Below are 16,020 nucleotides of genomic sequence, written 5' to 3' on the forward strand. Positions count from 1 at the left end.
TGCGCAACTCTAGTACACATTGCATCATGGACTTCTTCGAGTTAGTTTGCTTATAGGTTGAGTCTCGTCAAGTGTCTACAAATTTGGACGATTTAATTCTACTGTTTTTCGTCTTTAAAAGGTTATTTTGAAGTCCTAAACTAAGTATTTGTTCAAATAGTCCACAAGTTCTATCAAATGTCTACTAGATTGTACACATGATCACATTTGTTCGTATGACTATTTAGAAGAAAAGTTGTACTTGTCATGGTGATAAAAATAAATAAATCAAAATCGATCTTTGCAACAACATTCAAAATCACCAGCACCTCTCGGTTCATGACTATGAGAGACCTAACCAAAAAATAGTTTGGTTTTCTGGACAAAATACCTTGTTCAATGTTTGCAAACCAGAAGAAGCAGATTTTGTAGTTCTGTCGATACGTGTAGTGTACATTGTGCTAGCCTTCTTATTATTTTTACTGTTCCATTTAACTATGTTATGGTGTGAGACACACCACACTTTTCCCGAAAGTCTGTTGAGTGTGGATCTGTTTATAGGCTACTAATTTTTTTTAACAGAGGAAAAGGATTTTATTAATCATAGTAATGGGTACAGAGATTAAAAGGGAATAGAGCAATACGGCATCACAAACAAGAGGGAAGCATCCCTACTAGGTTAACACCCAAGCACACGACAATCATATGCTTCCTCCGTCCTGCAATGTTTGGCACTTTTGGGAAATCCAACTTTTGAGAGAAAAAATTTGATGTAAAATTAATAAGCGAACTTTCCAATGTTACCCATCTGTGCTTTCACAACTTTTGTCATAAAAAAAATACTTTCACAACTATTTTTCAAATTGGGTGTCAGATGCCAAAAGTTTTGGCGCTGATTTGTGACTCCCAAATTCAAAATTGATTTGTTTGTTTGAATTGATTGTTGTCTAGTGTGCAAAAGAAAAGGGTAAAGTGGAAAGTTCACCTAACTTTTCTATTGACTTTTCAAACTAGCCAAATATTATGGGACAAGTAAAAGCACAAAAGTGCCAAACTTTGGGAGACGGAGGGAGTACCACTCAAGCTCCTAAAGGATACAAGGTTGATAATGTATCAACCGAAGATAACAAGGAAATAAAGCAAGAACTAGAAATTCTGAACAAAAATAGATACTGGCCAAATCTATCAACTGGCCCTAATACAACAAGTTTGAACAATGACTGATATGAAGTCCAAGGATCAGAAGCATGTGGACTGGACTGGACTGGAGCTGCACCAATCTGGCCGAGCAACGACTAAACTGGAATGGATTGAAGCACATGATCATATAATAGCAGCAGAAGGTATTTGTAGCAGCAGCAGACAGAAGAACCATAGCATGACAAAGCCAAGACTTGAACCAAGAACACACAGCAGAGGTCATATGGCACACAGCAAAGTCATGCCATAATCATCTCCACGCCACACCAATACCATGACATAGCCTTATGAGTTATGACACACCTGTTTTTTAACTTCTTCAAATATAGCACCCCTTCAAGAGGCAATCCAATTCCCATCATAGTAACCCACAGCAAGAGACGCACAAAAGGCCCTCACCATTATGCAACCCTCGAGAATAAGACACACATCCAAATTCCCCCCAGACTAAGACACACCATTATCCAAGAGCACACACCTGAATCCCACAAAACCACAGTGTAACCCACCATCCATTGAGTAACACATCTGTTTATATCCCCAACCTATTATGTAACCCTCAACATAAGACACTTGCCCAAATTCCCACCCAAACTTACACCCATCTGTATCCCACAAAAGAACACCGAGTAACCACCATCCATACGTCAACGTAAGACACTTACCTAAAGTCACATCCACTTGTATCACACACCCCTCTAGTACACACACTAGAAACCCATACACACATGAAACACACACACACACAGAAACGAAGAGAATAAAAACATGCCCAGCAATGATTTTGGATTCCTCCAAAGTCCAAAATGCTCCCCCATCTATAGATTGAAATCATTGATAAAGTACATACATGTTTCCAATTTGGATTTGACCCAAAAAGCAATTTGATTTTAACAAGCTTCATCACCTCATTCCAATCTGATATTCATGTCATTCTAATATCAGCAACTACATCTCCTCGTCTAATTACATATGTCAAGCTACAGTTCCAAATTCACGAGAAATTCATATGTAATCCGTTTGGGCATAGCTAGGAGTCTAGGGCACATGCAAGGAACAGACAATAACCCTTAAATATATCCTAAAAGGAAGCTTAGTTATAGATATCACTATATCCCGGGGGGGGGGGGGGGGGGGGGGCCGGGGTGTGGAGGAGGGAGAGGGAGAGAGAGATAGAACAGATGAATATAAAATATATTACTTCAAAGGAAGCTCGGGATTTAAGAGTGCAGGTGATTGGATAAATATTAAACTTAATACTAAGCAAAGGGAAATCAAAGGTCATATTAAGGCAACCATCCATATGGATCCTGAAACATATCTGACAATCAATGGAAAATAATAGAATCCTATCATACTTTCGTAGATTAACCATAGTAATGACAAAGGAACACAAAGCAAAAAGGAGGTCCACCTAAGTTGTTGCCGCACCCTCCTGAAGCCAGAAAATCCAGAAACGCTCCACATTCCATATTATTACTTAACAACACAGATCTTAATAACCGAGGCAGCGCCAATACGGTGAAGGGCCACAATAGCATCACCTGGCTGGCACAACCCCTTCCCTGTTGCTGACTTGAGTGCAGCTTCCAATATCACCTCTGTTGATTCTGCATCAGTCGCCTTCGCGGATCCTTCTGCAAGGAGTGGAATCAATCCTCTGTAGATGAGGCTATGCCTTGCAGGGGTCTCGTCACTGCATGTCCAATCAAAAGAATCCGTTGTCAAAACTGGAACTACAACCGACAGGATCGGGACAGCTGGTCGATACTTAGCAACTAGTTTTGCAGTGGTCCCACCGCGAGTCAACACGACAATGAGTTTTGCTCTAGCCTTGTTAGCGGTTCGGACAGCTGAGGAAGCAAGGCTCTCCAACGGGCTCATTGGCAGCGGAGTTGACTTTATCCTCTCTTTAAAGATGGCCCCATAATCAAGTGAAGATTCTGCCTCTATGCAAATCCGAGCCATGATTTTAACAGCAAGTTCTGGATAGGCTCCAGCTGCACTTTCCCCACTAAGCATGACACAATCAGTGCCGTCAAGAACAGCATTAGCTACATCAGTGGCCTCGGCACGGGTTGGCCTGGGAGACTTGATCATGGATTCAAGCATTTGAGTCGCAGTTACCACTGGCTTTCCAACGAGATTACACTTGTATATCATCATCTTCTGTGCCAGGAATATCTTCTCGACAGGGATTTCCATCCCAAGATCACCTCGAGCAACCATGAAGGAATCCGTCTCGCGTAAGATCTCATCAAAGTTGATGACTCCCTCTTGGTTCTCGACCTTAAACAGATTCCCATAGTCAAAATCACAAAAAATTAACAAATAGTCATATAAAAAAACAAACAATTAAGATGTCTATAATGGCTTCAAACAAACGAAGATCTGATGGAACTAAGACCACTCTAAGAGGAAACTATAGAAGTTCACATGCATGCTCGACTAGTAACCAGACCTAATAGGACTTCATTTTCTCAGTTAAACCCATTGTGATATACTATATCAAGCAATGCCATCAGTGCATGACTTAATAACATGAAGAATTGTCCCACAAATTCCGATCCACAAGGTTCGTCCACAGAACTATTCATCAACTCTCAATACAACACATGAACAAACTGAAACATCAATCATCTATACTGATAGTCTGATACGGTATATGAATTACTATGATGTATCCTAGTTGGATTACCTAACATGTATAAAGCATGCTCCTAGTTGGCTTTTTAAAGATGCATTATTTGAAATGCCAAATTTGTAAAAGAACCCTATCGTGGTCAGCACAAGCTTCCTGGGAATCCATATCCCCTCTAGTTACGATTTAATTTAGTAATTTTTACGGAAAATTACAAGCATGGGCGGAGGTATGTGGAGTACAAGAATCAAATCACATTTGACAAAATGAGTATTGCATAATTGCCCCCCAAAAAACCTTAAAGTTTTAAATTCTTGCCTTGTGCGTTACAAACTATATTTGACTCTAGGTACATGACCTCACTATCCATTGCCCTCAATGTTCTAAAAGTCAGCCACCTAGGCCGACTAGTCCCTGCCTAGGCGCTAGGCGGTGGTCCAACGCCTAGATTAGGCAGTTGACTATTAGGCGCCTACGTGCCCCTTTTCCGATCGACTAATGATTTTTAGAACAGTGATTTCTCCTGGCTCCTGGATTCATAAGGTTACAAATTACAATAACTATTGTACAAACCTTTCAAATGAGGACACATATAATGGGACTTCCAAAACTGAAAAGGTGAACACTGAAATTGAAGGAAGGGGCCAAAGAGAGAACAAACAATAGGTGATCTGATCATCAGAACATGAGAATAAGATAGAAGGAGAAGGACAAGATAGAAGATACCATTTGCCAATTAGCAAAGCGGGTAACCATTTGAAATCATAATTTATCCACACCAAAAAGTTTTCTTAAACACATTTTAAGGAAATAAGTATCAGCCATCGCTTCAAACCCAATAAAGAATTTTATTTTCCAGGAAACTGCAGCCTGAGTCTTCATTTCTGCAGGGTGATTGATATTACATAAGACAAACAGTACCCAACAGTAACCGACTGGGGAGTACCTAGTGGAAGGATCAAAATTATGATAAGCAGATGATTCACAAGTAAAAACTTGATAAGTTCACATACCTTTGACATTAATTGTATGTTCTTGGCATGGGACCCAAGCACCTTTCGGACATTAACAAGGTCTGAGCCCTTGCGCACGAAAGAGAGCGCAATCAGATCAATGTTGTTAGGAACACCCCATTGTAGGATGTCTTCCTTGTCCTTCTCTGTGAGTGTGGGAAGATCCACCACAATACCAGGAAGATTGACATTCTTCCTCTCACCCAGGACTGCAGTGTTCTCACAACGACATCTCACTATTCCATTAGCTGGATCACATGACAAGACAGTGAGAGTTATAGTGCCATCCGCACACAAGATGACATTCCCAGGTTTCAAGTCAACGGCCAGTTTTTGGTAGCTCATGGAGATCGTCTTCGCATCCCCCTTTATGCTGTAATCAGTGCTAACAGTGATTTCCTCACCTTCCCTGAGTTGTATAGGCTTTTCATCCTTTAGGAAACCAGTTCGAATCTCAGGTCCCTGCAATAACAGGAAAACAGATAACACGACCAAGCACGCAGTAAATGAAACTCATGAGTACACTACACGAGGACTTATAAGAGGTAAGAAGACATGATGATATCAGTTCAGTACATAAAAGTAACAAGTTACCATTAAGTATGCATAACAAAACATGTCCATGTAAGAATCAGCATTATACTAGCAAGCAGAAGACAGAAAAATTGGAAACATAAAATCATACATGCCATTTAGCCAGAAATCTTCCTTGATCAGACAAATTTCACTGTTAATTTGTGACTTGTTTACTGTTGTTGTCACTGTATCTGTGGGTGTAGGTGGGGGTCGCATTAACTCAAAACGTCATTTCACTTGTTATATGTTCAGCTTTAAGAAGCCTGTTAAATGTTCAGATCTTGGAGCTAGTTACATTCTTCCAGTTTTGACAAAGATATATGGTACAGTTTCGTACGTAACAACGTATGCTTTCGAAGAAGGTGTTATCCATGAAATGAAGATTGTTCCAAGGGGTAAACTACTCACAGGGCTTACTAGCTTAGCATTTTTTTTTTTGCAATGAAGCCCGATGTGAAGAACACGAGACATTGAGACGTGAACGTGAATAAACTCAGAGAGAACCAGTTTGCAAACTATACAAGAGATCTTGTAAATAGGAGTGAACTTGTAAGTTTTGACGTTACACATGTCTTTGAGATGAATTACAGAGTCGTATAGGTATGAGAGCTCTCCAGAATCTTTACCTAAGAGGTTGTATAAGTATCACAATGATGTATATGGTCCGGATAAAGGACCAAGAAAAGGGGTCTAATATGTTTCCATTCAATACTAATAAACAGGTTCACATCCGCAAAGGGCCAAGTTGGGGATGTGAAAGCTCACAAGGTTTCAGAAGACCTACTTAAAACGCCACTTATAAGATCTTGTGAGCATGGTGGTGAGATCAACTGTGTATCGTGGGCAAAGGAGGGTGAAGGGACAAAGGTTTTAGAGGGTTCTTTTATGCATAAGTTTACGAGTTGGGTTCATGCTCGGGTTTTTTTTGGCAGAAGTTTACGAGTTGGGTTCATGCTCAAAAAGGGCAACAGAGTTTAAGGTCTCTTAGAAGGCCCATTCCAAGAACCCAGAAATTGGCTCCACGGTCTTAAAGGTCTTTAAAGACCTATCCTTAAAGCACATCAAGTGGTAACAAACAGGATACAACCAGACAACTTTTACCTCGACAGGAGTCAGAACAAAGGGAACGACTTAAAATGAGCCATTTACGATAGTCCAGAAAAGGGCCAAGGGAAGAGGATTAATACACAGTGTTACAAAAGTTGGCTGCCTAGATCAATTAGTCCCCGCCTAGGCGCTAGGCGGTGGTCCAATGCCTAAATTAGGCAGCCGACTAGTCAGGCGCCTAGTCCCCGCCTAGGAGCTAGGTGCCCCTTTTTTGCCTGACTAGCGCCTAGCGATTTTTAGAACATTGGTAATACATTAAAGGATGTCTGAGTAAGGGGGCATGAGATCTCTGATATGTCATTAAAGTAATACAGAGGAGAAGCAGAGTTCTGTGTTCTGGCAGCAACAAGGATCACAGGCAGGTCTTCTGATATGTCATGATTGGTTGTCCATTCCAACTGAAATATAAGTGTCAAAAGAGAATTCAGCTATAGCAGGGGAGAAGTTATATGTAGGGGATCACAGCAACCATTGTTGATGAACAAGATTGCGTAGCATTTTACAAAGGTAATCAGATATGGAGATCATGTTTTCGACATTGAGAAGGTTGAAAGGTTTGGTGTTCCAGCCTTGATCAGCTCTGGTCCTGAAAGAAATGGTGTTGGATGAGGGAAGTAGTGTAGCTGGTAGTTCAGAAGTTGACGGCAGCATAGATTTTTCTCAGCCTCCAAAACACTGGGGAAGAAATTATATGCTATAGTCGGGTGACAAAGGTAGGTTTCATGTTTCACCTTGTTCCAATTGGTTTGAATACCTTCGAAGAGAAGCAAGCCTTCATGACCATAGAATGAAATGGTTTACAGTTGACTGAAAAAGGTAGAGGAGAAGGGGTTTGCTGATGGTTCAAAAGGTTAAGTCAGCAAAGATCTTCTGCACTGCATTTTTTCTTTTCTCTTAGCCTTTTTGGAGGCTACAGTATTTCGGAGAGATTCTTGGAGGCTTGGGCATTTTCTTTTCCTGGGTATTTGGGAGTATCACCTCGGAAACTACCGCCAATTGTAAATTTTCCCTAAATATGAAATGACGAAAAAAGGTCCCAGTGCTTGACAAGATGCATTGACTGAACTAAATACACACCTCAAGACAGTATTACTTTAGCTCATGGAACCAAGTGCAGCAGTGACAGTTAAAATCCATATCAACAGCCTTATGGCCGAAGGAGATTCAGAGCCAGCAAGTAGTGAATTTCTGATCAGACCAAGAGCTACTCATCATCTCATATTGTACTACAAGCCTACAAGCATAATTGATTAAGATCCGAAGAAAATGCTACATTCTGTAACCCATTGGCAATAACTGAACATTTACCAAAATGGTAGCCCAAAAATCTAGTACTTTTCTTGTGATCAGCATAGTAGCTAAAAAATGTCACTCCTAATCCTCAGTCGATGTAATGGGAATTACCGTAGTAGAAAATATCCACTATATCAATATCAGCAAACAACTCTAGACTTGAAAATGACTTTACACAGTGGCATTTTCTGAAAATAAATTTCGAAATTGATGTTGAGAAATTAAAAGGCCAGCTAATTTGCACTCGCAAGTCACATGCCCCCAACCCCTAAACAAGTAAGGGTTATTGGAAGAAAAGGGGAAAAAAAAAAAAACTGCAGTCCTAAGAACCCTGCACGAGGTGCCAAATATAACCAAGAATTAAGCAGAAGATAGCACAATACAAGAAACCCACCTTGGTATCAAGCATGACAGCACACAAGATGCCGGTGTTGTGCATGGCAATCCTAAGATTGTTCAAGGTCTCCTGGTGGTATTCATGAGTACCATGGGAGAAGTTGAATCTGGCAACATTCATACCCGCCCTCAGAAGCTTCTCGATCATTGGCACGCTTCGAGAAGCTGGTCCAAGGGTACAAACGATCTTCGTCTTTGGTATACGGCCATCATTCGGCAGTTCCTTCAAGATTCCCTCGATGTCTATGTTTGCCATTTCCAAGAACAAACTCTTGCTTTCAGTTGCACAAACAAGTTCAATACACCTCACCTACAGAAGCCATCATACACGTATCAATACCTTTATAGTTTACACAGTTTTGCAAAGGTCTGTGAGCTTTATGTAAAATGGGGCAAAATAATATCTTGCTGTATCTGAATTTTGGATTTCTTTCAAGGAACTTATGGTGGAAAGAGTAAAAGGGGAAAGGAAATCCAAGCTTGAAAAATTTTTATCTCTGATTTTCCTGTCAGCAATCCATCTACAAAACGAATATCCAAACACAGCCCAAAAAAATACAAAATAGATTCCCCTATTCATCAATTAGTAATCTTTCTCAGCAGCCATCAACAAAGGATGGGGAAGAAAAGCAAACAATAGAACATTAGAAACTGCAGAATGAAAGGAAGGACTGGGTATCAAGAATACAAACACATGCACAAATACATACATGTAGACAAATACCCAAGGGCCGATTGATTGATGGGATATGAGCAGTATATATGCAAGTGACAAAAATTGAGTCTTGCTAGAAAATTTAACACCCGAATTAACTACCTATAAGATAGATGATCTCACCTAATTTACTTTAGTAGATTATATAAATTGCTTTCAGTAATAGTCCTGTCAAAAAAAAGTGCGAATAAGGAAAACCAGAGGAGTAGGTTCGGTAGAAAGATCGGCCAGTATAAACAAAAGCAGAACTACCCAAAACGCATTAGGGTTTTTAATGGTGAGGGAAAATGGGAAAAATGAAAATACCTCTCGGATGTATATGCAGCGATAAAAAAATAATAATCAGATCTTCTACTGATAAAAGGCGAAGGGGATCGCAATCAAGCACATACCACAGAGAGAAAAATAGAACTCGGTTGTACTACCAAACCAACCTTTGACCCTCGTGCTTGCTACCAGTCCACCTGCGCAGCCTTTTCTGCTCTCCACACCACTGGTAGGTCAGTGAGAGAGAGGGAGAGAGAGAGAAGGGGTGTCGGTAGCTGCTGGGTTGGGGTGAAGTTGTGTCGTGTCGGATTTCACATGCGGATCACGTGGGGGAAAGAGACGGGGGAATATTATCGGTGGGCTCGGGAATATTATGTTACGTTGTAAACTGCACTTTGTTCTCCTGAGTTTTACTATGTACTCACTTTATCCCAGTTTGTTTGTCGGTATATTTATCTTTTAAAAAATTATTTATATTTTATAATTTATAATAATTTTATATAATTTTTAAAATGTTATATTTTATATTTAATTGAAATCTATCAAATAAGATTTACATTACATATAAAAATTATTATAAATTAAAACATATAAATAATTTTGTAGGAAGTCCCAAATAATGAAAATGGACAAACAAATCGGGACGGAGAGAGTAGTTCTCATGTTGGTAAATCAAAATTTAAAGTTTTTGGATTATCCATCCTTTGAACTATATTTTTTTTTGAACTGTAAGTCCTTTGAACTTTGATCGGTTGAATTTTGTCATTGTGATCATGTTATGTACTGCCTGGCCTCCTAACTCCTGAAACAACATAGACCATTTTTTTCCCCTGAAAATTCCTTTTATATGCGATTCTGTACATTTCATTGAAACAACATGTTTAGAACTCATCTCCAATGTACATTTCATTGAAACAACATGTTTAGAGCTCATCTCCAAGGTAATAGGATCACCTTTAAAATAAATGTGATCAAAAGAATCAAGAAAAGTACAGTTAAGATTCACCTCTACACAAACTTTGCAAAACTTAAATTATTTGCATTTACGAGCATTCCTATAAGCATAAAGGGGTTTACCAAGAGAGCTAGCAATATAATTGTAGCGAGAGTCTAGCATTTAAAAGAGACATTATAAAACTGCACACATATTAAAAGAGTATGAAGTTGATCCGTAACCAAAGGCACTGGTATTCGTAGCCCTTCATTTTCTTCCATAACCAGTTAAAAAATTTCAATTATACTCGACAGTTAGTTACCGAAATTGAGATATATTTTTAGCATCCAATTACCGAAATATAATATTTTTTTCAACAGCTATTTACCGAAAATGTATGTTCGGCAGTTGTTTACCGAAACTTGAACATATTTTCGACATGTAGTTACCAAAATATAATCTTTGGTTTCAACAGTTATTTACTGAAATGTTATGCATGATTTTCAACAACCATTTACCAAAATATAATGGGCCATGGAAGAAAATAAAGGACTGCGAATAGCAGCACCCGTAACCAAAGTCATATGATGCTGCTATTGCTTAAGGGTAAATTACAGTTAACCCCCTTTAGCTAACACCTAAAGACGCTTAACCCCGTCTAACTATAAATTGGACACTTACCTCCCTCTAACTATTGAAAATCGATTCACATCCGACTTCCATAACCAGGAGCACATAGTTACCATTTTGCCCTTGACAGAAAAATAGTTCTCCATCCCCACCACCTCCTCCAAAACCCACATATCCCCATCACTACCACCACAACAACCATCCCAAGATTCCCAACTAACTTCCTCTTCACTCACCTCATCACCACCAAAACTGCTTCCCCAAGCCAGCCACCATAACTGCCGCCACCGACGGCACCCCCTTTACCCAGACCCATCTTCGACTCCCTCATCCAGCATCACTATCAAACTCCATTGACGATAACCGCCTTTTCGCCGCCGAGATCAAATCCGCCGACTTAACCACGAAACCCTCTTCTGGAACACCCTTAACCACCATGGTTGCATCGTCTTCATCGACGAGAACCCTCACCGTCATTAACCTAGATCTACACTCACGTGATTCTTGCCTTGGCCACCGTCTTTAGCGGTCGAAACCCTAGCAAAGGATTTCTGCAACGGAGCCCCCTCGCCTAGCAGTTGGTAGTCGTCGTGGAGCTCATCTTTGTTGAAATTCAAAGCATGATTGAAAGGATCGTACATGAAGTCGGCAAATCGAGCAATTCCACCGTAGGACGTGGCGATCGATACGGTTGAACAGGTTGCGACGCTTGTTCTCCAGGGCCAGTTGGTTTGTTTGTCCTCCATATGTGTGTGTGTGTGTGTGTGTGAGAGAGAGAGAGAGGCATGGTTCCAGTAGGTGGTTATTCTTATCGAACAGAGAGAAGAGGAAAGGTGGTGATAGAAGGGGAGGAAAGGGCAACAATTTCTTTATCCTTCAAATAAGTGAGCATGTGACTTGCATGTACCAATTTCTATCCAAATCTTAACAGATTGCTAACGAAAGTAAGATGGGAATGGATTTCAATAGTTAAAGGGGGTTAAGTGTTCAATTTTACAGTTAAAAGGAGTTAAGTGTCTCCAGATGTTAGTTAGAAGGGGTTAACTGTAATTTACCCATTGTTTAATCACCAACACGTTACCCCAAGAAATCAAGGTCGACCAACTTCCAGAACCTTCCTTGAATCACCATTGAGTAACTTGTGTTCAAAGAGAAAAGGAGGAAAGTAGGAAACCAGTCATTCTCTGTATGCCATTGGTCTTCTCTATATGCCAGTAACTTGTGTTCAAAGAGAAAAGGAGGAAAGTAGGAAACCAGTCATTCTCTGTATGCCATTGGTCTTCTCTATATGCCATTGGTCAGGAACTTATTCCATATCTTCAAATTTGTACTACGCAGAAACAGGAAGGAGAGTTTCTTATCTTATCTTATTAAAAAAATGACCAACCAAACAATTCTCCGTCCGTCACATATTGTTTGTCTGGTCCACAAAATGAAAGACGTTAAAATAATACAAATTTTGTAAGAAAAATCTAATTTTTTTTCAACAATTTACTAGATATCGATGAGTTCTTTTATTTTATTAAAAAAGTTTGCTTTTTTTCTTGAAAAAAATGCATTATTTTTTAGTCTTCGTTTTACAGACCGAACAAATATTTTGGAACGGAGAAGGTAGAGGATTCACATGAGCAGAGTTAACCTTCCTAGGAGCAGAAACATCCACTTGGGGGCTAGTAATTAGGGTGAGCAAAAAATCCGTGGAACTGTGAATCCAGTCCAAACCAATTCAAACCGAAAGGTTTGGTTCGGTCTTTTAGTAGTATGGTTTGATCTTGGTTTAAAAAAATTAGAAACCGCATTATATGGTTTTGTTTGTGGATTTACATTCACGGTTATTGTCCAAACCGATCCGAACCGTACAATACACACACACAAATATATATATATATATATATATAATATTTAATTATGATTCACCAAATAAATATAGGAGCCTTAGTCTACTACTTTCCTAATTTATTGATCCTATTAAATTCACCACAACACTTAGTTTTCCTTCCCTACCAAAGATAATTTAGACTAAACTTCTATATATCACAACTCATTCCTAATTTCTTATGATTATTAATTTATTATACACAAAAAACACCTGGGATTACCAGATAAGTCAACGTCGACGGCCCAATTCCTAAATTTCTGTACATAAAAACCAATTTCAATTTCTATTCTTATAATTCCTTCACTACCAAAACTAATTATCCTAAGTTTCTATGCAGGAAAGCCTCTTTTTATTCTATATTCAAATTTGGGGGTGTTCCACTTTTGTGGAAAAGGAACTTTTTGAAGAAGAAGGCAATTTCAAGCTCAAAATTTATGTGTTTACGCAAATAATTTTTCTACCAATATGAATTTTGTTTGATAGATCTCATTAAGATCTTTTAAACGGTGCCAAAAAAAATTGAAAAAATATTTTTCATTTTCATTATATTTGAATTTGAAATTACCTTCTTTTTTCAAAAAGTTCTTTTTTTGGAAAGTGGAACACCAAAGTATAAGGCCCCATTCCGGAACGCAAAATAAGTACTTATTTTTTAAGAAGGCAATTTCAAGCTAAAAAACGATGAGTTTATTGAAATCTAAAAATATGCAATATGGATCTTGTTTGAAAGTTCTCATTGAGACCTTTAATACGGTGCAAAAAAATTTTAAAAGTTATTTTTCATTTACATTATTTTTGAGTTTGAAAATGTGAAATAAGTACTTATTTTTTAAGAAGGTGTTCTGGAACGGGCTTATCTTCGTAATTTTAAGTACTTGAAATATTTTTTTAAAGAAGATAGCTTAGTTCAAAGCAAACTGTGGTTTAAAACCGAAACCAAACCGTATTTTAATGGTTTTGATTGATTTGGTTCTATGACTTTTTTGGGTTGGTTGGGTTCTCCAAAATCCTAATCCGTAGATATTAATTTGGTTCTTGGTTTACTACAAAACCGAATCAATCCGGACTATACTCACCCCTGAAATAATTATCGAACCAGAAAAAGTAACTCTTAGGTTCAAAAGACAACGGAGGAAACTCTCCCAAATCCATGGGATTGCATTGCTAGAGATCAAAACAGCCAAATCAGAAAAAGGAGGAAATTAGATTGAAACGAGAAGAATTTCTGAAAATCTAATTTCTCGCAACATCTCAAGCAACATTAATAACCTCTTTTAAGGCCATCAACAGTGGCATAATCAAAAGCAAATTATTTTTAAAATTAACAATATTGGGATAAAAGATGGCTCACAATGGTATAATCAAACTTAACAACATTCTTAGAAATAATCAAATTTTGGGTTTTGGATAATCAAAACTAGCAACCTTTTTCAATAATCAAAATTTGTGGATATCACACCACATAAGTTAACTGGTTCTAAAATTTATGGACACGCGTATTTCAAATGGTATTTTCTTCGCGTGCTCTATATCTCATTTTCTTCGGCCACAAACTCTTTCTTTTTCTTCCCCTCCAAAAGTGAAGCTCATATCTTTCAATCATTTACAATTCAACTCATTGTCACCGAATTAAGGTATTTCACTTTTTTTTCCGTTTTTTTTTCGTTCCTCTCCTTGTGGTTGAGTACATGAAGAACCTTGCATTCTTTTACAAATTCAAGAACACATCTGTTTATTTTATTTTTTTTAGTACATAATTTTTTTCCCAAATTCATAATATGAGGGAAGGAAGTTACCAATTTTTTCTCCAAAATTATGAGAGAAAATCGATATATTTTTGCCCAAAAAAAACCGTAATGGAGGAAAGTGATCAATGGTGAAAAACAATTGTCGCCACATTAAGGTATTTCACTTTTTTTTTCGTTTTTATTTTATTTTTTTTCGTTCCTCTCCCTGTTGTTGAGTACATAAAGAACCTTACATTTTTTTACAAATTTAAGAACACATCTGTTTTTTTTTTTTTTAGTACATGAATTTTTTTCCAAATTCATAATATTAGGGAATGAAGTCACCAATTTTTTTCCCAAAATTAAAGGAGGAAATCGATATATTTTTGCCAAAAAAAAAGTGTAATGGAGGAAAGTGATCAATGGTGGAAAACACAAGGGGAGAGAGAGTGTAATTGTAGCGTATCCCTTATTTTAGTTATGGACTAGAAGTGATCATTGTGGACCTCAATATTGTTAAGCTTAGCAACCTCTTAAATGGATAATCAAAAGCTGATGTGTTAACTTTTGGTTATCCATTTTTGATTATGCCACTGTGGATGGCCTAACATAACCTCTTTAACGTCGCTTCGTTCACACTAATTTTGAATTTGTCCTCATTCAATATATTTTCGTGTTTGTCAGTTTTACGTCAAATTTTTGTGTAATATGGGTTTGTCTCAACTAGAAGAATCGGAAAAATAAAAAATTATGACTTTTACACAACTATTTTGAAAAATATCCCAAAAAAGGTTTAAAAATTGATTTTTTAAAACTTTTCTTTGGTTATTTCCCAAAATACTTGTGTAAGAGTCATAATTTTTTCTTTTTCAGTTCCTCTCATTAAGACAAACCTATATCACATAGTAAAATTTTTCCATAAAACTAATAAGCGCAAAAAAAATTTGAATAAAGACAAAATCAAAAAATTATGTTGTATAAGTTAATCACCAGCGTAAACACCTTATTAACAAGCATCATCGATAAGCCAAGAACAATCTTGATATCATGGTAGTTAGATTAAATAAGAGCATCTCCAGTCTTCACCTATTTTTTTCCTCAAATTTAAATAAAATTTTGGATAAAAATTCATTTTGGGTAAGCACATCTCCAATAATCAAATCCAAATATAAATATATATATTATTAATGGCATAATGGTAAATAAGGTAGAGGAATCAAATCCGAAATGGAGAACGGGTACTCTTCTCTCTCCATTTCCGTCTCTCTCTCTCTCCCATAATCAAACACAAAAAAAATTTCACACAAAACCCAAAACCAGACTCTACCACAGAAGACAACTCTGAAACTCGTTCATCGGAAGAGGAGGAGGCCAGAAGAGAAAACAACAACTTTGGGGGACCCAATACGACTTAGAGGTCACAACGCCACTATCACTCTCTCCATCGCCTCTCAGACCACCTCGGCCTATTGTCACTGTCAACGAGCTTCTCTCTCTTTCTAACTAGCCGTTGGAGAAATGGGTCAAGGCAAAAGTTGTCCCGGATTTGGGCAAATAAATGGGTAAAACCCAAAATAAGGAAGGGTTTGAGTCAAGGATTGGAGAATGATTTTTGTGGTTTTTGTCCAAATTTTAAATTTGGGTCTTAAAATGGGTAAAGACT

At 37.9% G+C, this 16,020-nt stretch overlaps 1 protein-coding gene and 1 long non-coding RNA gene across 8 annotated transcripts; one reads left to right on the forward strand and one right to left on the reverse strand.

Moving 5' to 3' along the window:
* Nucleotides 1-2,398: 2,398 nt before the first annotated feature.
* Nucleotides 2,399-9,542, reverse strand: LOC131314997 (pyruvate kinase, cytosolic isozyme). 7 transcript variants are annotated; one of them, XM_058344013.1, is made up of 5 exons: nucleotides 9,355-9,499; nucleotides 9,044-9,088; nucleotides 8,204-8,515; nucleotides 4,834-5,295; nucleotides 2,399-3,468 (listed from the first exon to the last, which is right to left on the reverse strand). In XM_058344013.1, the coding sequence occupies exons 3-5, from the start codon at nucleotides 8,459-8,461 to the stop codon at nucleotides 2,656-2,658; spliced, it is 1,533 nt and encodes a 510-aa protein (XP_058199996.1). In that variant the 5' UTR covers nucleotides 8,462-8,515; nucleotides 9,044-9,088; nucleotides 9,355-9,499; the 3' UTR covers nucleotides 2,399-2,655. The 7 variants fall into 7 exon arrangements, with proteins under 7 accessions (XP_058199996.1, XP_058199997.1, XP_058200000.1 ...); XM_058344014.1 differs by having other exon boundaries at nucleotides 9,313-9,448; XM_058344017.1 differs by having other exon boundaries at nucleotides 9,227-9,367.
* LOC131314999 (uncharacterized) lies at nucleotides 6,152-6,419 on the forward strand. Its single transcript, XR_009196567.1, has 2 exons — nucleotides 6,152-6,302; nucleotides 6,342-6,419. It is a non-coding gene; the product is annotated as an uncharacterized LOC131314999 (long non-coding RNA).
* Nucleotides 9,543-16,020: the final 6,478 nt, after the last annotated feature.

The sequence above is a fragment of the Rhododendron vialii genome, chromosome 13a, assembly GCF_030253575.1.
Source record: "Rhododendron vialii isolate Sample 1 chromosome 13a, ASM3025357v1".
Classification (NCBI taxonomy): Eukaryota; Viridiplantae; Streptophyta; class Magnoliopsida; order Ericales; family Ericaceae; genus Rhododendron; species Rhododendron vialii.

Bases quoted from the DNA above. Each gene is read 5' to 3' on its own strand.
- LOC131314997 (XM_058344011.1), bottom strand. From the start codon at position 8,461: ATGGCAAACATAGACATCGAGGGAATCTTGAAGGAACTGCCGAATGAT. The intron at 5,296-8,203 runs GTGGGTTTCTTG...CTGTTATTGCAG, and splicing joins CTGTCATGCTTGATACCAAG to GGACCTGAGATTCGAACTGG. The intron at 3,469-4,833 runs GTATGTGAACTT...AATCTGTTTAAG, and splicing joins ACATACAATTAATGTCAAAG to GTCGAGAACCAAGAGGGAGT.